Source organism: Impatiens glandulifera, chromosome 5, assembly GCF_907164915.1.
Source record: "Impatiens glandulifera chromosome 5, dImpGla2.1, whole genome shotgun sequence".
Classification (NCBI taxonomy): Eukaryota; Viridiplantae; Streptophyta; class Magnoliopsida; order Ericales; family Balsaminaceae; genus Impatiens; species Impatiens glandulifera.
In genome coordinates, this window is record NC_061866.1 from 12854652 (window position 1) to 12875560 (window position 20909).

Genomic DNA, 20909 nt, shown 5'->3' on the forward strand with positions numbered 1-20909 from the left:
GATAACAAGTTAAGTAAACAACTAACTTTTTCTTGTCAATGTCAGGAATGTTGCGCCGAAAGCAAACCGCATCTTACGCCGACGCAAACTGACTTTTATAGCTGGGATTCTGTCTCATTCCCTGATGTTAATTCGACCACTTCAGCTGTGATTACATCGAGCATTGCCTTCTAGTATGAGTAGAAGTCCAGTGAAGCGACCTGTTCGACACCATGGTCCTCCACCCGACTTGTGTACTCATCTTTTGTATCAGCTGCTACAGTCGCCTTGCTACAGTTGCATGTGTGGTCTCGTGGTCCGACGAGCTGCTGGAGTCGGGGCTCGCGTGGAAGCTTCCTCCGGCATTGCTTGACGATCGTCGGGGAATATGAGATTTGGGAGGAAACCGGAGAAGCGAGGGGAGGGAAGTGGGGAAGGGAGAGCAACGATCGCCCGAAGGAGAAAAGAGAAAGAAGAAATGAGAAAATGAGGGGAAAAGAGAAGGAAACAGGAATAATAAAAATATAAAAAAATAAGGGTAAAATGGTCAAAATTATTTGAAAAAAATTATTTTTGCAAAGTCTACTTTAGGTGGGTTATGTTTGAGATGACCCCGCCTTTTGGGACGGTAGGTCCCGGCTCATATATATATATATATATTATAACATCACTCCACAAACTTAAAGATGAAAAAACAACTTAAGGTTGAAAACAAGATGTTGAAATATTGATAATGTATTTTCAAGTTCCAGAAACTCGTAAGCTCCATTCAATTACAAGATGACAATGTGTTGACTAATAAACTATCATAGTTGCAGAATCGTATTAGTATTGAATGTTGGGGTGAAATAATAACCGAATGAACTCCGAAGTTACTCGTGAGTCTCGAGATCCATCCAACAACGGAATGCCAATGTGTTGCATAAAAGAAAACCAACAAATAATGTAGAATTTCATGGGCATAGAATGTTGGGGTGAAACAATACCTGAAAAGAAATTCATTATAACGAAAGAATTACAGTGTATTGACTAAATAACTAGTAAAAAATACATATGATTTGACTAAGACCAATAAAAATATGAGCATTGACTACTAGAATAAATAACTAATTTAATACAAAACTTAGAGAATATGATTATCGAAGAAAATAAGATTATTGATATAATTTTTTTATTAAAAAATATAATAATAATTATGATTAGAGCATTATTATGTGAAGGGAACAACGATGGAGAAGCCTACCACTCTACACCAACAGGCAGTAAAACACATTCTTCGTTACGTGAAGGGAACGACGAGTTATGAGATTCAGTTAAGAAGAGAACGAGAAGTGGAATAACTCATTGATTTTACTGACAACGACCTAGCCGGTGACACAGACGACAGAAAAAGTACTAGAGGGATGGTGTTTTATCTCAACAAGAATATAATCACCTGTCAATCTCATAAACAACGAACTGTTGCTTTATCTTCATGTGAGGCGGAGTTTATGGCAGCTACTGTAGCGTCGTGCCAAAGACTTTGGATGAGAAATTTGTTGAGTGAGGTGCTCGGATGCAAGCCGAGGCCGATAACCCTCTATGTCGACAAAAAGTCCGCAATATAATTAATGAAGAACCCGATGTTTCATGGACGTAGAAAACACATCGACACTCGGTTCCACTTCATCCGTAAATGCGTCAAAAATCGACAGATCGTTGTAGAGTTTGTAGGCACTAGAGAGCAATGTGCAAACATTCTCACTAAGGCACTAGCAAGAGTCAAATTTGCAAAGATGCGAGAGCTGCTCGGCGTGAAGAATCTCGAACTAAATCAAGTTTACGGGGGAGATTGTGAGTTTAAGCATTGATTGTCAGAAAGTTGAAAGTTGTAGGCCTTTATTGTCTTTTATATAATTAGGGTTTATTTTATTATTAATGGGCTTGGGCCTGTATGTATAAGTAATTTAGGGTTTATAGGCTAATTACTCCTATATAAGGGTGGTTTGTAAAGGTTGAATATACAACACTTAAGATTCTCAGAACTTTTTTCTCTTTAGCAAATATCTATTTTCAAGAGTTTCATATATGTTCTTAGAAAGATCCAATAGTCAAAGCCAACATTATTTAGTTTTATCATTCTCATAATAATAATAATAATTCTTCTTATATCGATCCATGCAGCAGAAGAATGTGAATCCGATAATACACAAAACAACAACAAAGAAAGAGTGCAAACTCTCAATTATTTGAAGGAATAACTGGCATTTCTTTGCCAAACTTAGGCCACAAAATTCCATCTTTAAGGAAGAAAGTGACTTTTTCATAGTCTTGAAAGCCTTTGCCGCCGGCGTGATTCTTGCCACTGGATTTGTCCACGTGTTGCCGAACGCATTCGAAAGCCTCACTAGTCCATGCTTGGGAGAGAATCCCTGGGGGAAATTCCCGTTTGTAGGTCTTATAGCAATGGTTACGGCCGTTGCTACGATGATGATAGACATATTCGGCACCATTTATTACGAGAGGGCGAACTCGAATAAGAAAATTGGAGACGAAGAGACGCAAGAGCACGTCCATGCGCACACTCACGGACATGCTGAGGGAACCACCCTAGAAGAAGATGCAGATCAAAGGTAATTAATTATTTTTGTAACTAGACACACTACAACCATTGATGAAGGTAACTAATGTGGATAGTGCAAGTATTGGAGTTTGGAATCATAGCACATTCGGTTGTGATTGGTATTTCTTTAGGTACATCCCAAAGTCCAAAAACAATCCAGCCGCTTATTGTTGCTTTGAGTTTCCATCAACTATTTGAAGGATTGGGTCTTGGAGGATGCATTTATCAGGTAAAACTTTACAACTTTCATTGATATAAATTGATAATAATAAGAAGAAGAATGAATATATAAATGGTGTTGTTGCATGCAGGCGAAATTTAATTTAATATGATAACAGCATGGATAATGGTTGTATTCTTTTTCTTAACAACTCCAATTGGGATAGTGGTGGGATTGATGTTAGGAAACACATACAAAGAGAATAGCCCAACAACTCTTATTACCGAAGGAATGTTGAATTCTGCATCGGCAGGAATCCTAATTTATATGGCATTAGTTGATCGATCTCATTGCAGCAGATTTCATGAGTCATAGAATGAGGAGTAATTTTAAGCTCTTGTTTATTTCTAATGTTTCTCTTCTTCTTGGGCTAAGCTGTATGTCTATCTTGGCTTTGTGGGCATGAATGAATGAATTCATAATTATTAGTTAGGTATGTATGGTTTATTAGTTTTTGCATATTGTATTTACAACTTTTTTGGATCATTTTGCTCAAATTTTAGTTTGATCATATATTTTATTATTATTTTTTTAAGGTAAAACAAATTTCATATCTTTGTGTAAAATAAATGATGGAAAATCTATAGAAAAAAGAAAGAAAGGAGTTTGTATATTAAACTGTACAGACATAATCTCTTACAAATTATAATAATATATGAATAATTAAATTTAGAATGTATTTAATAAAATATTATAATTATAATAAAATAAAATAAATAGAAAACAGGGTTTAATTTTTTATTTTAATAAATGAATAAAAAAATATAGTATCATATACAATTATTAGTATTATTATATATCCTAACAAAAATACTGAAATTATGCTTTAACTTAACTATATTTTGAAATAAGGTCTCAAACTAAAGTTTTAAAACATAATAGCTCCAAATTATGTTTATGTGCATTAATGTAAACTATATTTATTTTATATTAAGGGTTCGTTACTATAATAAAATTATTATTATTATTATTATTATTTTTTTTTGTTTTGTTTTTTTGTTTTTTTGTAAACTTAGACATTTTTCTCACAGTAATCCAAATAACCACAAAATAAATGTAATTAACAATAACTAGCATTAATTTACACGAATAAAAGTATATTTTAAATATTATTTATTTATAAATATTTTAAATAAAATTAATATTATTCAAATTTAATTAATTGTAAAAATTAAGTTTAATCTTAAACTTAATGTTAACATATATTTTATCCACTCGGCACCTCACTTAACTCTTCAATTGACCATTATCTTATGACTCAAACTTTTTTATATGTCTCTTTTATCCCCTCAGGGAACCACACACCAATCTTACTCGACCTCAATTGATGACACATCTTTTATCTCTCGTCAAACTCAACCAATCTTAATTCTGACCTCACACGCGACAAATCATCCACCTGACCTTCATCTCGTGACCTCACACTTTCAAATGCTCGCCAAACCAACCACTAATTCCGACCCCGCACTCAACAAATCATCCATTACTCGACCTCCATCTCATGACCTCACACTTTCAAATGTTCGCCAAACCAACCACTAATTCTGACCTCGCACTCGACAAAACACCCACCACCCGACCTCCATCTCGTGACCTCGCACTTTCAAATGCTCGTCAAACTAAGAACTAATTCTAACCTCGCACTCGATAAGTCACCAACCACCCGACCTCCATCTCGTGACCTCACACTTTCAAATGCTCGTCAAACCAAGAACTAATTCCGACCTCGCACTCGACAAATCACCCACCACCCGATGTTCATCTCATGACCTCACTCTTTCAAATTCTCGTCAAACCAACAACTAATTCCAACCTCACACTCGACAAACCACTCACCACCCGACCTCCACTCGTGACCTCACACTTTCAAATGTTCGCCAAACTAACTACTAATTCCGACATCACACTCGACAAATCACCCACCACCCGACCTCCATTTCGTGACATCACACTTTCAAATGCTCATCAAACCAATAATTAATTCTGACCTCACACTCAATAAACCACTCACCACCTGACCTTCATCTCGTGACATCACATTTTCAAATGTTCTTCAAACCAACAACTAATTTACACTCGACAAACCACCCACCACCCACCACCCGACCTCCATTGATCTCGTGACCTCACACTTTCAAATGTTCATCAAACCAACCACTAATTTCAACCTTACACTCGACAAACCACCCACCACCGACCTCCATCTCGTGACCTCACACTTTCAAATGCTCACCAAACCAACAACTAATTTCGACCTCACACTCGACAAACCACCCACCACCTGACATTCATCTAGTGACCTCACACTTTCAAATGTTCACAAAACCAACCAATAATTCCGACCTCCCGACAAACCACCCGACCTCCATCTTGTGCCCTCACACTTTTAAATATCTCGTATCATTTGTTTAAAAGTTGCGTCACCATATATTATAGTCAATAGTGTATTCTTGAAAATCTAAATTTGCATGTTCTGGGATTTGAACTCTGGTCTCAAGTATTAAATGTGAACATTTTAAACGCTAGACGACTTAAGATTGTTGAAATAAATATTTTGTATTTAATATTTATTACCAATTAATTAATTTTTATATTAATCAAAAAAAAATTATTTAAACTAATAAAAAAAATATTTATTAGATGTATATTAATTTAAAATAGTTTTTAATAATTTATTATTATAAAAAAATAATTAAGATGACAATATTTTTATTAGTACATATTTTTTATTTAATTATTATATTAATTTAATTATTTCTTAATATTTATAGTAGAATTTTATATAATTTGATTAATAATTTGATCTAAAATTTAATATTTATGATTTTTTTCTTGACTATTTTTTTTTCTTAGTAATGGATGTTGTTAATTTATATGATTATTAGGCACGCATTACATCTTTCTTTTAGATCTTTTTTAAACTATATATACTTGATAAATTTAAAAATATACATAAACATTAAATTTGAATTAAACTTAATTTTTATTAATTAAAAACAAATTAAATATTTAAATAATATTATTTTTATTTAAAAAGTTTTATATAAATAATATTGTTTTATATCCTTATCCTTGCACGATCCATACTAGATATATTAATAATGATGTGTTCTCATATATTAGTTGAGTCATACTTTAATTTCCAACATGTGATTAAATTTCAATAAATTTATTATATAAATAAAAGGATAGAATCTAAAACATGATAATACAAAAAGCTATCAGAATTTTTAATGCAAGTTAATAAAATAAACTAGTTTATTAAATTAGAGAATAAGAATACAAGAATATTAAAATAATAAAATATTAAAGATTTTTTTATTTTATTGAATATAATTCTTGTTTACATCAAAAAGAATCCAAGATGATTGTTTTTAAATATAATAAACTTTCACGCGCACTCCTTTTTGGTTCACCGATTTCTTCTACCTGTTCAGACTTATCCGAGTGCTTAGGGTTTCCTCTTCCCTTCCTCGACTGCTAACAGAGCCACCCTAATCGAGTCGGATCAGGTATACCGTCTTCTATCTCTTTGATATCTTGAGATTCATCAATCATCTTTGATGGGTTTGGTTTTGTCTGGTTCGTTTTTTTATTATCTTTTGATCTTGGTTATATCTTATTTCTTCTTGTTTTTTGGCTAACTCTGGACCTTAATTGGAAGACCCTTGTCATGTAATCATGAGTGTTAGGCTATAATGAGAGAACGTGTATAATCTTGCAAGATTTAGTCTTTTTCTGTTTGTTAAAGTAAAGCATATTGACTCAGCTGATATCAATTAGATTCTAAGAAGAACAGCTTGCTTAATCAACCAAAATTAGAAGATTGTGAAGATTTTGAATATATAAGAAATAAAAGAGAAGAATCAAACACTCTGTTTTCCCTGATTTACTTTTAACACTGTTTTGAAAATTGAGACATGTAAGATTAAATGTTTTGATCTTGCAGTTGAGGGTTCTACCACCCCCTAGACAAAGTCTTCTTTTTCTGGAACACTTTTTATTCAAAAGGTAAATATATTGATATCTATTATTGTGATATCTAAACGAAATGAAAGTACATAGAGTTGAGATGGTACAAGAAAATGTCGATGTGCAAAGAGTTTTAACAAGAGAAACCAATGGTTATCCAAAGATCTAATATGTCATGAGAAACATAGATCTTTCCTTCATGATTCCTCTTAAACAATCTTCAAATTCTACTTCTAGATTCCTGGAATAGTGTGCAGTGAGTTATCCAATGAGATTTGCATTGATTCATGTGGTATAATAAATGTTTTCTTTTCAATATCACAAGACGGTTATAATGCATTGATATTAGATATAGAGGAGAATTGTTTAATGTTTGATTAATCATTTAACATTCAAATGCTTGAATATTTTATCAAATTTTCTCACATTTCCTCTATGTATAGAAAACATTTGAGATATTAGAAACTAAGACTAGAGGTGAGCAAAATATTTCCTTTTGAACTCACGAGAACGATCTTGATTTATTTATATATATTTTATCCATGTTTTAATTCATCTGAGCTTGTTTCATCTTCTTGACGTGCAGGTCTGAAGTAAAGAAATCTTGTTAAGTGTGTTTGGTTTCATCTTTCATGTCTGACATTGATCAGCTCCCAAGTGCTTTTGGTATGTATGCTCACACTCACAATTAAATTGTATTTTGGAATTTCCTTATAATAATGGGAGTGTATGTATGATTGGACTCATTCCTCGTGGACAGATCCTTTTGCGGAAGCAAATGCTGATGATTCTGGAGCAGGGTCAAAAGAGTATGTGCACATTCGCATACAACAAAGGAATGGTAGGAAAAGTTTGACGACAGTTCAGGGAGTGAAAAAGGAATACAGCTACAGTAAGATACTCAAGGATCTTAAGAAAGAGTTCTGTTGTAACGGTACCGTTGTTCAGGACCCTGAGCTAGGACAGGTGATTATTTGATTTAATTTGATTTTGAGACATGAGTTTATTTTCCCTGGATAGTAATCACATGGAATGATGATGGGTTAGTAGTAGTTTAACTCTGTATTTATTCGTTTAAAGGTTATTCAGCTCCAAGGAGATCAGAGAAAGAATGCATCTACCTTCCTTGTTCAGGTTAATTTAGCAGTCTTACTCATTACTTGGGAGAAGAATGATGGATAATAGTTCTGATGATATTGATTCTATTATTCATTCACAGGCGGGTATAGTGAAGAAAGAGCATATCAAAATGCATGGGTTTTGAGGAGTTGGAGACTCGAGGAAACCTAAATTATCCGATCCCTTTCATGTTTGGTGCATATTATTTAAGGTTCATGTTAAAGACCTCAACGGGGCTAGGTACTACGTTATCATATTCAAGATCAAGCATGTTATAAATATTGCTTTCTTTCGTGAAGTGTGTAAACATTTTACAGTTCAAGAATGTTTCTTACTATTTCCTTTCTTTTTAAAGACAGGAGTTGACATTTTTATCCTGTCTTAACTGTTTACTAGTTTTCTCAAGTAAATTTGTAAATTCAGGATAAAATTGTCCAATCTTTATGCTATTATTCAATTAAGATCAATTTACTAAAGACTTGTACTTTTTATTATTGTTATTGTGAATCGGGTTTATTCTTAAGGTGGTTATTATGACTCCTTAAAATCATGATTCTCATTAAATTTCTTAATTGAGTTATTTTATATTCTTGATATTTGCTATTTGAATGAATAGGTTATTTTTTTTATAGTTCATGTGAATATATGGGTACAAATCTTGGTTAACCTGTCTGCCCATATATAGGCACATATTTAAATAGTTTTATCTTTTCCTTTACTTTTTTTTGATAATGTTTTATATACTAATGAAAAGATAGTTACATGACAAACAGATATGGGATATATATCTTGAGTTAACCCTAGATCTAAGTTGATTGAACTTACTCATTTACATAACTTATTGACAGGTTAAAAAAAAGGTCTATACATAAAATAAGATATACAATAATAAATCATCTTGTTGAAAGTAAGATTTAGAAGAGTTAGAACAATAGTTAATTGCCTTTTTGGTGTCATAAATGAATGAGAACCAAGTGGAAAAACATCTTATTTAAAAGATAAAAAATTTCAGTTTTAATTATAACATTCTAATTAAATAAGTGTCATAACAGTTGTTGGAAAATATGACATCCTTTGATAAATATACCCAATCACATAAAAGAAAAAACTTTGCAAATATGGTTTCTCTCTTTGTATTTGATGCTAAGAAGATGCACCATTTGATAAAACAAAGTTTTCCATCACAAAAAATGAGATAGTATCCTTGAAGAGAAAATAATCTTCTAATTAATTAAGGGCGATGAATCTTATAAAAAGTTTAATTAAGGGCGATGAATCTTATAAAAAGTTAAAATTGTTACGCTAGTATAATAATAGGTGGGAATACATTTATTATCCTCATTACTTGGAAGAATTTTCTTACAATCATTCCCTAATGACACCATTATAAAATATTATCTAAAAGTAATTATAAAATTATATAAACGATTTTTTTAATATTATATATATCATAACATATTGAATTGTATTTATTAGTGTTCGGAACAGATTATGAATCGGGATGGACACAAATACCACTTTCGGCTAACTACTAGTCAAACGAGAAAAGTCTCTAAATAGACAATTCGAATAAAAAAATCAAAAAATATTATAATTGTTATTTCTATTTACCACCAAAATTCCTCCAAATGAAAAACCAGTACTTTTCATGAAACTTAAGTTCCAGGACAAAGTTTGTAATGAGAAAAACCAGTACTTTTCATGAAACTTAAGTTCCAAGAGAGTTTTTAATGAGGTAGTGAAGCAATTATTCATTCACTTATTTATCTTAATGTAACATTTGTCTATTTTCCCATAAATGAAAACAAGACCAATATGCTTTCAAAAAATATCATTTTTGAATGTTTATTAGTATAGAGTAGGCATCTCTAAGTAATAGTAGGACAGAGAAAGATGAGAGTTGTTACAACTAGCATATATATATTAAAAAATCAATCCAGTAAAGCATCTACGATATTATAAGTGACCGAATATATAATCTTATTAGTACAACTAATGTTTTTGTTTCCTCTTTCCTTCAAAATATGACTAATCCCTGTAAATTAAACACAAAGCCCGCAAATATACTCAAACAATTTAACCAAACGAGCAAAACTTAACATCTAACATGCTCGAACTCAGAGGCTCAGGTATCCACATTCTATTACCAACTAGGCTAGAAGAGGGAATGAATGGAGTATACTTTTTTTGGGAAAAGAATAGAATATACTTAATGGAGCCTATTTGAAAACTAGTAAATAGATCAAATCATAGGTAAGATAGGCAAACACTAAACCTAATTTCAGTCTTTCAAAAGAAGAATAAAACAGTAAGAAAGCATTCTACAGCTTTCATAAGTTCCCCCGACATGATAGATAGTCACATGCAAAGAAAAACGACAGTATTTAATGACATGAACCATAAGTGTTTATATGCACTAAAACATGAAAGGGATGGATGGTTTAGGATTCTTAAGTCTCCAGCAGCTCCTCAAAATCCATGCATTTTGATATGCTCCTTCTTCGCTATACCCGCCTGTGAATGAATAATAGAATCAATATCATCAGAAATTATCCATCATTCTCCTCCCAAGTAATGAGTAAAACTGTTAAATTAACCTGAACAAGGAAGGTAGATGCATTCTTTCTCTGATCGCCTTGAAGCTGAATAACCTTTAAACGAATAAATACAGAGTTAAACTACTACTAACCCATCATCATTCCCTGTGATTACTATCAAGGGAAAATAAATTCAGGTCTCAAAATCAAATTAAATCAAATAATCACCTGTCCTAGCTCAGGGTCCTGAACAACGGTACCGTTACAACAGAACTCTTTCTTAAGATCCTTGAGTATCTTACTGTAGCTGTATTCCTTTTTCACTCCCTGAACTGTTGTCAAACTTTTCCTACCATTCCTTTGTTGTATGCGAATGTGCACATACTCTTTTGACCCTGCTCCAGAATCATCAGCATTTGCTTCCGCAAAAGGATCTGTCCATGAGGAATGAGTCCAATCAATACATGCAATCCCAATATTATAAAGGAATTCCAACAATATACAACTTATAGTGACTATTTTAATAGATAACAGTGAGTGAGCATACATACCAAAAGCACTAGGGAGCTGATCAATGTCAGACATGAAAGATGAAACAAAACACACTTAACAAGATTCCTTTACTTAAGACCTGCACGTCAAGAAGATGAAACAAGCTCAGATGGATCAAAATTTAGATAAAAAAAGATATAAAGTACAAGCATCCTGTCTTGTAAGAAGTCATTCATAGTTAAATAAATCAAGATCAACAATTTCTAGCAAATGTTTTTATACCTAAAGAAAATATGAGAAATTTTGATCAAATATTCAAGCATTTGATTGTTGAACAAATAATCATGCATTCAACAACTCTCCTCTACATCTATGCTATTATACGCATCTTGTGTTCTTGAAAGAAAATATTATATACCAATGCAAATCATTGGATAACTCTCTGCAGACTGTCTCAGGAATCTAAAAATGGAATTTGAAGCTTGTTTTAAGAGAAATCAAGACCGATAACTATATTCTTTTCATGACATATTGGATCAATTAGATAACTATTGGGTATCTCTTGTTTTTCTTTTGTTCTGTGACGTTTTCTTGTAGCATCTCAGCTCTATGTACTTACTTTTTCTTTAGATGTTCCATCGAAGGAAAAGTAATCTTGGTCTAGGGTGTAAAACCCTCATATGAAAGATCAAAACATCTGATCTTACATGTATCAAATTTCAAAACAGTGTTAAAGTAAAGCATATTGAATTTCATTTCTTTTGGGATGATTGATATTCAAAGACATTGAGAATGTTATATTAGACTACAATTGAGCAAATCTGTTTTTAACAAACAGAAAGACAGAATCTTGCGAGATTGAACCACAGAAAACACAAGAATTACTCATTGAATGTATAGATGCTCTACACATTACAGCCTAACACTCACAGTTGGCCTTCACAGAAAAAGAGATCAGATATCACCGATGAAAAAGAAAGTCAGAAACACACCAGAAAAAAGCTAAAAACATATATCAATTTCAAGATTCAAAAGACTTCCACAGAAACTCAAGTTTTTCAATCACTATAACAGGATCTCCATAGGACATGATCAGAAACAACAGATATAATCATATCTAATCAAATCTAAGAGGGGTGATTCCAAAATAGAGAAACAGAGAGAAAAACAACTCCTTTCTCCATTAGAATTTGATCAGAAACAAGAATATATACAACAATAATCAACTCAACAAGGGATGAATCAGAATGAGAGATGAAGGTATACCTGACCCTTCGATTAGGGTTGGCTCAGTGGCTGTCCAAGGGAGAGAGGAAACCCTAAGCGCTTAGATAAGCCTGCAGGTAGAAGGCGATCAACACAATGAAGTCAAGTAAACTTGAGATGTTTTTATTTATACAATAAATTATTTTAATATTAAGGAAATATTAAAAATAAAAACCTAAATTTTGATGATATAATTAAAAATATTATTTGTTTATCATGTTGTTATATATAATTCAATATTTACTTGCTATTGGGTATTTAAAAGTTTTGAAAATATAAGAAAAAATATAAACTTTGCAATTTTTTAATAAAAATATAACATTTCAACAAACTAAACTATTTATCTGAGTTAACTGTTTTTCAAATTTAAGCGCGTAATAATTTTTCTCGTTACAAATTTTTATTATTAAATTATTTAATATTTTAATTAAAAAATTTTAAGTTTAAATTATTATTCTCTTCCGTTTTTATTATGAAATTATTTATTTTATTTAAAATATTAAATAATTTAATAATAAAAAATTATAAAGAAAAAAATTATAATTATAAAATTATTATATATATAATTTAAAAGTATTGAAAATATATAAAAAAAATAAACTACTGAATAATAATTTTTTTAACAAAAATAATTAATTAATAAATATAACATTTCAACTAACTAAACTATTTATTTGAGCTCAGATTTAACCGTTATTCAAATTTAAGCGCGTAATAATTTTACTCGTTTGCAATTTTTTATTATTAAATTATTTATCTCAGTTAACTGTTTTTCAAATTTAAGCGCGTAATAATTTTTCTCGTTATAAATTTTTATTATTAAATTATTTAATATTTTAATTAAAAAATTTTAAGTTTAAATTATTATTCTCTTCCGTTTTTATTATGAAATTATTTATTTTATTTAAAATATTAAATAATTTAATAATAATAAATTATAAAGAAAAAAATTATAATTATAAAATTATTATATATATATAATTTAAAAGATTATTGAAAATATAAAAAAAAAAATAAACTACTGAATAATAATTTTTTAATAAAAATAATTAATTAATAAATATAACATTTCAACTAACTAAACTATTTATTTTAGCTCAGATTTAAAACTAAACTATTTATTTGAGCTCAGATTTAACCGTTATTCAAATTTAAGCGCGTAATAATTTTACTCGTTTGCAATTTTTTATTATTAAATTATTTAATATTTTAATTAAAAAATATCAAGTTTTAATTATTATTCTCTTCAGTTTTAATTATTAAATTATTTATTTCAGAAAAATTAAAATTATTTTTAAAAAATGTATATAATCTATTAAAATTATTATATATATAATTTAAAATTAATAATTTTATATTTAAGCATATTAATATATATAATATAATAAGAATATATATAATTTTAAAAGTATATTGAGTTTGTTATATTTGAGTTATATTATATATATATTAATATATTTAAATATGATTTAGAATAAAAATAATATATTTTAATACTTATATACTTTTATATTTTAATATAGATAATGTAACTTATGGGCAACCTCTCCAATTTTTATTATAATATTAACACAAATAATATATTATAATATTAATTCAATATTTAATTATATATTATAAATTTTATTGTTTTTTTTACTAGACACATTTATATTTATATCTCACTAAAACTCATTAATTTCCTATATATCTCTAAAATTTTAATTCTTTTCTTTTTTAAAAACTTAATTTCATATAATTTTTATAATAGTTGTTATAATTATATATTTGATTTATATATATATATATATATATATATATATATATATATATATAAGTTTATACTAATATAATTTTTAGGGTCACAAATTTTATTTTAATTTCAGAACTACAACTTTTGATGATATAATTAAATATTTATTAATAAACTTAAAAAATATCATTTATTTATCGTAGCATGTTATTATTTTTTTTATAAATAGTTCAATATCTACTTACTATTGATCTTTAAAATGTTTTTGAAAATATAAGATTTAAATTATTTTAATTGATATTTAACTATTGTTCAAATTTAAGAACGTAATAATTTTTCTTTTTACAATTTTTTATATTAAATTATTTAATATTTTAATTAAAAATATATCAAGTTTGAATTATTATTTTCTTGAGTTTTTATTATTAAATTATTTATTTTAATTAAAATATTATTAAATAATTAAATAATAAAAAATTTTAGAAAGAAAAATTATAATTAATTTTAAAAAATGTATATAATCTTTTAAAATTATTATTATATATATAATTTAAAATTAATAATTTTATATTTAAGTATTTTATTATATAATAAGAATATATATAATTTTGAAAATATATTTAGTTTGTTATATTTAAGTTTATTATATATAATATATATATATATATAATATATTTAATTATAATTTATAATACAAAAATTAACCCTTAGTATATACTTGGTTACAATCTTTTTATTTATATATAATTAATTATTTTGATTTGACACTATTTTTAATTATAATGTTGCTGACATAGGTCGAGTCGGGCTTGGAGTAAGCCCACCAAGTCCCTGGGTTAGGGCAGCTTATCACATTCCCCAACCCAACCTAACCCAACCCAACCCAACCTAACCCAATCCAATCCAACCCAATCCAGGGCAACTCATTTATTAAAATAAAACAGATATTTTTAGTATTTTTTTAAATATAAATAGATTTAACTAGGTAAACAAAATAATTTATTTGGTCATCAATTCTAACCTCACCAAAATCTTTTTTTTAACTTTTAAAATTGACAAAACTTGGGACCGACACTAGACATAGGTGGTAATACAACTTATGGACAACCTCTCCAATTTATATTATAATATTAACATGTATAACATATTATAATATCTCTCTAAAAATCATGAATTTCCTATCTCAATTACTTTTTTAATGTTCTCTAAAATTTATATTCTTTCTTTTTTTAAAACTTAATTTCATATAATTTTTACAATAGTTACACTTATATATTTAATTTGATATATATATATATATATATATATATATATATATATATATATATATATATATATATATATGTATATATATAAGTTTATATTATTATAATTCTTAGGGTCACAAATTTTATTTTAATTTCAGAAAGTTTTGGGGAAATAATAGTTAATTATGTATCTTTAGATCTTTAAGAGAGTTGGAGACTAACTTGCACACTTTTAAAATGATGTTTTTCATTACACTAAGAGAATTGATAGTCCAATTTGCACTGTCAATCTTAAACAATCAATGGATAATATTTTTGAGGTGTCAAGATATACACAACATGGAATGGTACAATCTCTATAACAAATTTAATGTTAGATATTTGTAATTTATTTAAACTTTTATTTTTTCGTCAAGACTAATATTATTGAAATATGTCTTGATGTTGATGTATCATATATGCAACACATTGACAACTTCATTTTTGTCAAAGACTAGTGTGCATGATTGACAAGTGTCTTGAGGTTGATGTATCAAATTCTTCGACAACGATATTAATCACACGATAAACTCTTATGTTGTCAAAAGAAACTTACAGTGAAGTTAAAACACATGTAATGGTTATTTGAAGGTCATCATTTCTTTCGCTAATAGAAACTTTAAGCGAGTAAAAATGTGTATTAGTAACTTATTGGTTAATATACCAATTAATCTCAACCTATAAGTTTATTTATAAAATATATATTTATATACAAAATAATAAATGTAATTTAACAATTATAATAATTTAATTATTAAAGTATTTATATTTTACAATTGTGATCAAAGTTCAAATTCTTATCCGGACAAATTTAAATGAATTATTTGAAATATTATAAATAATTAAATAATGAGTTATTGGAGTATGTCTGAATTGAAAAGTTATTTCAAATTGTAATATATATATATATATATATATATATATATATATATATATATATATATATATATATATATATATATATATATATATTTCAATGGGAGTTTGACCGATATATAAGAAATATTTGTAAAAAAATTATATATTGAAATAAAATGAAGTGTTCAACAAATTTCTCTTTAAAATCTTTAATAAAATACAAATAAATTTAAGGAAAAAAGCTCACTTAGATGTATGTACTTGTACAACTAACTCATTTAGACGTACGTACTAATAAAATGTTATTTAAACGTACGTACTAATAAAAGGTTATTTAAACGTACGTACTATCAAAAATTGGCTCATTTAGCCTCTTTTAATAACCATGGTTAACTTTTATTTTTAAATTTATATATTTATTAATTAAATATTAATATACTTTCTCTTTCTTCCCTTTTCATTTATTATTTCATTTATTACTAATAAATAAAACCTTTATTTTTATCTTTTTTATAATTTTTTATTATTTTTATATGAGTATTTATGATTTATTATTTTAATTTTATTTTATATACACATGAGCATTCATTATTAATTATTTTAATTTTATATTTCTTCTTCTTTTTTATATTAAATTAAATAAAAAAACCTTTAAAAAAATATTACAGTAAAACATAAAATTCATAAATAAGTTGTTAAAATTTTTTAAAAAAAATGAGAATTTAAGAAATATGAGAAATAAAAATTAATAAAAAAAAGATAAAATATAAAAGAGAAATTAATATTAAAATAATAAAAAATTTAAGAATAAAATAAATTACTTAGTTTAATTAATGAAAAAGAAGGAGAGAGAAAATATATTAATATTTAATTAATAAATATATAAATTTAAAAATAAAAGTTAACCATGGGTATCAAAAGAGGCTAAATGAGCCAATTTTTGATAGTACATAACCTTTTATTAGTACGTACGTCTAAATGAGCTAGTTGTACAAGTACATACGTCTAAGTGAGCTTTTTTCCTAAATTTAATACATTGATTTAGTATAAGCCCTAGTTCGGATGAGTTGATGATTATTTTTGGTAAAATGACTTAAAAAGTATTGATATATATAAATAAAATAAAAAATAATAATTTAAAATAGAGGGTATTTTAATATTTTGGTTAATGAAATGAGTGATGTAATTGTTGAGAAGTAATTGATTGAAAATTTAATTTTGGTTAAGTTTTTTTAAAAACCCAATTAGAACACGGCCTAAATAAATAACATGTAAGTCTATATAGAAATCAACCCCAAGTCAATATAAATATATATTATGAGTAATGATACATCCAACATGAAAGAGAAAATATATCTTAAAAAAATATAAGAGAGAGAAAAATATTTTCTCTTTCTTTCCAAATGAGGTAGGTGATATGCGTATAAGAGTATATAAGAGTGTTGTATATATATCATTATATATATTTCATATTTGTATACACAATTATAAATAAAAATTCGACTTTCATATAAGAGTGCTTTATATATCATTATATATATATTTCATATTTGTATACATAGTTTCTTTTAACCATTAGAGTTTTTTTTTTTTTTTTATATATAGTTTTAAAAAAAAAAATTATTATTTGATTTGAACCATGAAATGACTTATTTCATCCACTACTTGCTATATTTTTATTAAACTTAAATACTAAAGAATATTTTAATAATTAAACAATTAAAACCCTAATAACCTTTTTTTTAACCTAAAATATCAAACAAGCTCTTAGAGTCTTGTACTGTTTTCTTGATTAAAATTGTTAATTTCTTTTCTTGCAGGAGTTTTTACTTTCTTTTTTTTTTGTGTGTGTTCATTTTAATAAAAATTTAACCATGGTCCATGATTGTATTTTAAAATTGGGAACACATATTGTTGGTCTACTCTAAGAATACATAAAATCTATGAATTTACATATGTTAGATACATCTTTAATTTATTTCATTAAACATAAATTATAAAAATAATAATAATATCTTCAACCACTAACATAAATAATTCAATTATATATATAATTATGTCCTTTTTCATCTCATTTGAAAATCCATGTCAACTTTGTAAAGCAATAAGAAAATATACTAACCTTCAGAAAGTTGGTATGGCTGGCCTGTTTGTTAGTATGTAATTCTCACACTTTAACAAAACAAAAAACAGATTAATTAACATCCATTTGAAAGCTTAAATAGATATTTATTTAGTCTTCTTCTTTCATGGAGGACAAGAACATGTGATAAAACAACCTTAAAATCCCATGCATTCCCATGAAAATCAGAAAATCTTGTACTAAAAATAGAAAATTCTATAAACAAAACATCAGAAAATACTTATCCTCTCTCCCATCTACCTGTAGTTTTCACTCCAACAACCTCTCTCCCTTTCTGCATAGGAAGAAGGTCATTTTCACTTTTAGAAATGATGTTCCCTTCAAAACAGAAACAACACCCACAAAGTAAAGCAAACCCTAAATCTGAATGCAAGAACTGGGCGCCAAGTTAACAAACAAACAACCTTTTCTGGTCATCTCAAAACCTTAAGCAGAGAAAGAGAAAAAGAGAGAAATCACAGATGCTAAGCAAGCTTAATTAGGTGACTGATAGCAACCCATTTCCCATCCTTTTACAGCACCAACTACCATTTGAAAACTCAATTCTAATATTCCTTCCTTATTTGGCTTCATTTTTCTCCCCCAGTTCATCCTATGCTAAACACAAAATGCAGCTTCACATATCTCCAAGTTTAAGACATGTCACTCTTCTCCCCACAAAAGGTGTTAAAGATTTCATCAAAGTTAAAGTTGCCTCCAGGAAGGTTTCCTATCCTATGATCTTCTATTCCCTCATCTTCTTCACTTTTCTTATCCGCTTCTTGTTCGTCTTAACCTCCATTGATAACATAGATGGCCAAACAAGATGTTCAACTCTTGGTATGTATTTCATTCCTAGTTTGATAACATTTATCTTCATTCTTGTAAGTTTGAGTTTCTTGAAACTTTGTCTACACTCTACAGGATGCCTAGGGAAGAAAACTAAACTTTTTCCCACAAATTCTGATATTGCTAAAGTCCCAGAAGTAATATATAAAATTCTAGAGGAACCCGCAACTGATAATGATAATGACAATGACGATGAAAAGCCGCAAACATTGGAGGATTTTGTAGCGGAAATGAAAAAAGAAAGAGCAGACGCAAGAACATTTGCTAGCAGGCTAAGAGATATGGTAACTCAACTTGAGCAGAATACGAGAAAAGCCAAAATTCAAGAATACCTATATCGACATGTAGCATCCAGCAGCATTCCTAAACAGCTACATTGTCTTGCTCTAAAGCTAGCTGATGAGCATTCCACAAACGCAAAAGCTCGTCTCCAGCTACCCTCAGCCCAATTAGTTCCTTCTCTTGTTGATAACTCGCTCTTCCATTTTGTACTTGCTTCCGACAACATTTTAGCAGCCTCTGTTGTGGTGAAATCTCTTGTTCAAAATTGTCTGAATCCTAACAAAATAGTAGTGCACATAATCACAGACAGGAAAACATACTCTCCTATGCAAGCATGGTTCTCCTTGCACCCTTTGAATCCAGCTATTATTGAAGTGAAGGGGTTGCATCATTTTGACTGGTTCACAAAAGGAAAGGTCCCTGTATTGGAAGCTATGGAGAAAGATCAGAAACTCAGGTCACAATTCAGAGGTGGGTCTTCTGCAATTATTGCAAACAACACTGAGAAACCTCGGATCATTGCTGCAAAGTTACAAGCACTTAGTCCAAAGTACAATTCACTGATGAACCATATAAGGATACATCTCCCTGAGGTAATATGCATTTCTAAAGGATAGTCTTTTACTACAACATTTTTTTTTTCTTTAATGCGGTTTTCTTTTTGTCCTGTGCAGCTGTTTCCGAGTCTTGATAAAATTGTATTTCTAGACGACGACATTGTGGTTCAAACTGATCTTACACCACTGTGGGATATTGACATGAATGGAAAAGTAAATGGAGCTGTGGAAACATGCAGAGGAGAAGATAAGTTTGTAATGTCGAAGCGATTCAAGAGCTATTTGAACTTCTCACATCCTTTGATTGCTGAGAATTTTAATCCTAATGAATGTGCTTGGGCCTATGGGATGAACATCTTTGATCTAGAGGCATGGAGGAAGACAAACATAAGTCGCACCTATCATTACTGGCTCGAACAGGTAGAAAATCTAATAAAAAATCTACCATCAAGCAAAATTTAATCATGAGTTGTGTTTTCCTTTGGCTATAAATGCAGAATTTGAAGTCCGACTTGAGTTTGTGGCAGCTGGGGACATTGCCGCCTGGTCTAATTGCATTTAATGGTTATTTACATGTTATTGATTCGTTCTGGCACATGCTAGGCCTAGGATACCAAGATAATACAAGTATGGAAGATGCAGAAAGAGCTGGTGTAATACATTTCAATGGAAGAGCAAAGCCATGGCTAGATATAGCCTTCCCACAGTTTAAGTCACTTTGGACCAAGTATGTGAACTTTACTGATAAGTTCATCAAGAGCTGTCATATTAGAGCATCCTCATAACAACTTTTTGTCAGTAAGAGCTGAGCCCAGTGAAGAATGTTTGTACACGATGAAGGAGAAAAGCTTCATTCATTTAAAAGTTGATTTGTAATACATGATTTATAATTTTATTGAAGCCAATACATCACCATTTATTTCTTTGAGCTTGATAAAAGGAAAGGGACAATGAAAGGTTAACAGTAATAAGTGACTAGTTGCTAATAACAAATTGTTCATTTTGAAAATATTTTGTATTTAGATAATAAATAACT

The 20909-nt window shown here is 28.7% G+C and overlaps 3 protein-coding genes and 1 pseudogene across 3 annotated transcripts; 3 read left to right on the plus strand and 1 right to left on the minus strand.

Annotated features, from left to right (window-relative positions):
• The first annotated feature begins 1208 nt into the window (after positions 1 to 1208).
• Positions 1209 to 3207, plus strand: LOC124939023 (annotated as a pseudogene).
• A 2970-nt stretch (positions 3208 to 6177) lies between these two features.
• On the plus strand, positions 6178 to 8269 carry LOC124940606 (protein translation factor SUI1 homolog). Its single transcript, XM_047481131.1, has 5 exons — positions 6178 to 6313; positions 7360 to 7439; positions 7534 to 7739; positions 7854 to 7907; positions 7993 to 8269. The coding sequence occupies exons 2-5, from the start codon at positions 7406 to 7408 to the stop codon at positions 8035 to 8037; spliced, it is 339 nt and encodes a 112-aa protein (XP_047337087.1). The 5' UTR covers positions 6178 to 6313; positions 7360 to 7405; the 3' UTR covers positions 8038 to 8269.
• Positions 8270 to 10142: 1873 nt separating this feature from the next.
• Positions 10143 to 12271, minus strand: LOC124938224 (protein translation factor SUI1 homolog). The gene is made up of 5 exons (XM_047478625.1): positions 12188 to 12271; positions 10981 to 11060; positions 10658 to 10863; positions 10490 to 10543; positions 10143 to 10406 (listed from the first exon to the last, which is right to left on the minus strand). Exons 2-5 carry the CDS (start codon positions 11012 to 11014, stop codon positions 10362 to 10364), a joined length of 339 nt encoding a protein of 112 aa, XP_047334581.1. The 5' UTR covers positions 11015 to 11060; positions 12188 to 12271; the 3' UTR covers positions 10143 to 10361.
• Positions 12272 to 18490: 6219 nt separating this feature from the next.
• LOC124938103 (probable galacturonosyltransferase 12) lies at positions 18491 to 20792 on the plus strand. Its single transcript, XM_047478476.1, has 4 exons — positions 18491 to 19025; positions 19110 to 19909; positions 19991 to 20293; positions 20371 to 20792. Exons 1-4 carry the CDS (start codon positions 18815 to 18817, stop codon positions 20656 to 20658), a joined length of 1602 nt encoding a protein of 533 aa, XP_047334432.1. The 5' UTR covers positions 18491 to 18814; the 3' UTR covers positions 20659 to 20792.
• The last annotated feature ends 117 nt before the right edge of the window (positions 20793 to 20909 follow it).

Excerpts from the sequence above, each read along its gene's own strand:
- LOC124938224 (XM_047478625.1), bottom strand. The coding sequence starts at position 11,014 with ATGTCTGACATTGATCAGCTCCCTAGTGCTTTTG. Across the intron at positions 10,864-10,980 it reads TCAGCTCCCTAGTGCTTTTG|ATCCTTTTGCGGAAGCAAAT; the intron begins GTATGTATGCTC and ends CCTCATGGACAG. Across the intron at positions 10,407-10,489 it reads CATCTACCTTCCTTGTTCAG|GCGGGTATAGCGAAGAAGGA; the intron begins GTTAATTTAACA and ends ATTCATTCACAG.
- LOC124940606 (XM_047481131.1), top strand. The coding sequence starts at position 7,406 with ATGTCTGACATTGATCAGCTCCCAAGTGCTTTTG. Across the intron at positions 7,440-7,533 it reads TCAGCTCCCAAGTGCTTTTG|ATCCTTTTGCGGAAGCAAAT; the intron begins GTATGTATGCTC and ends CCTCGTGGACAG. Across the intron at positions 7,908-7,992 it reads CATCTACCTTCCTTGTTCAG|GCGGGTATAGTGAAGAAAGA; the intron begins GTTAATTTAGCA and ends ATTCATTCACAG.
- LOC124938103 (XM_047478476.1), top strand. The coding sequence starts at position 18,815 with ATGCAGCTTCACATATCTCCAAGTTTAAGACATGTCACTCTTCTCCCC. Across the intron at positions 19,026-19,109 it reads AACAAGATGTTCAACTCTTG|GATGCCTAGGGAAGAAAACT; the intron begins GTATGTATTTCA and ends TACACTCTACAG. Across the intron at positions 19,910-19,990 it reads TAAGGATACATCTCCCTGAG|CTGTTTCCGAGTCTTGATAA; the intron begins GTAATATGCATT and ends TGTCCTGTGCAG.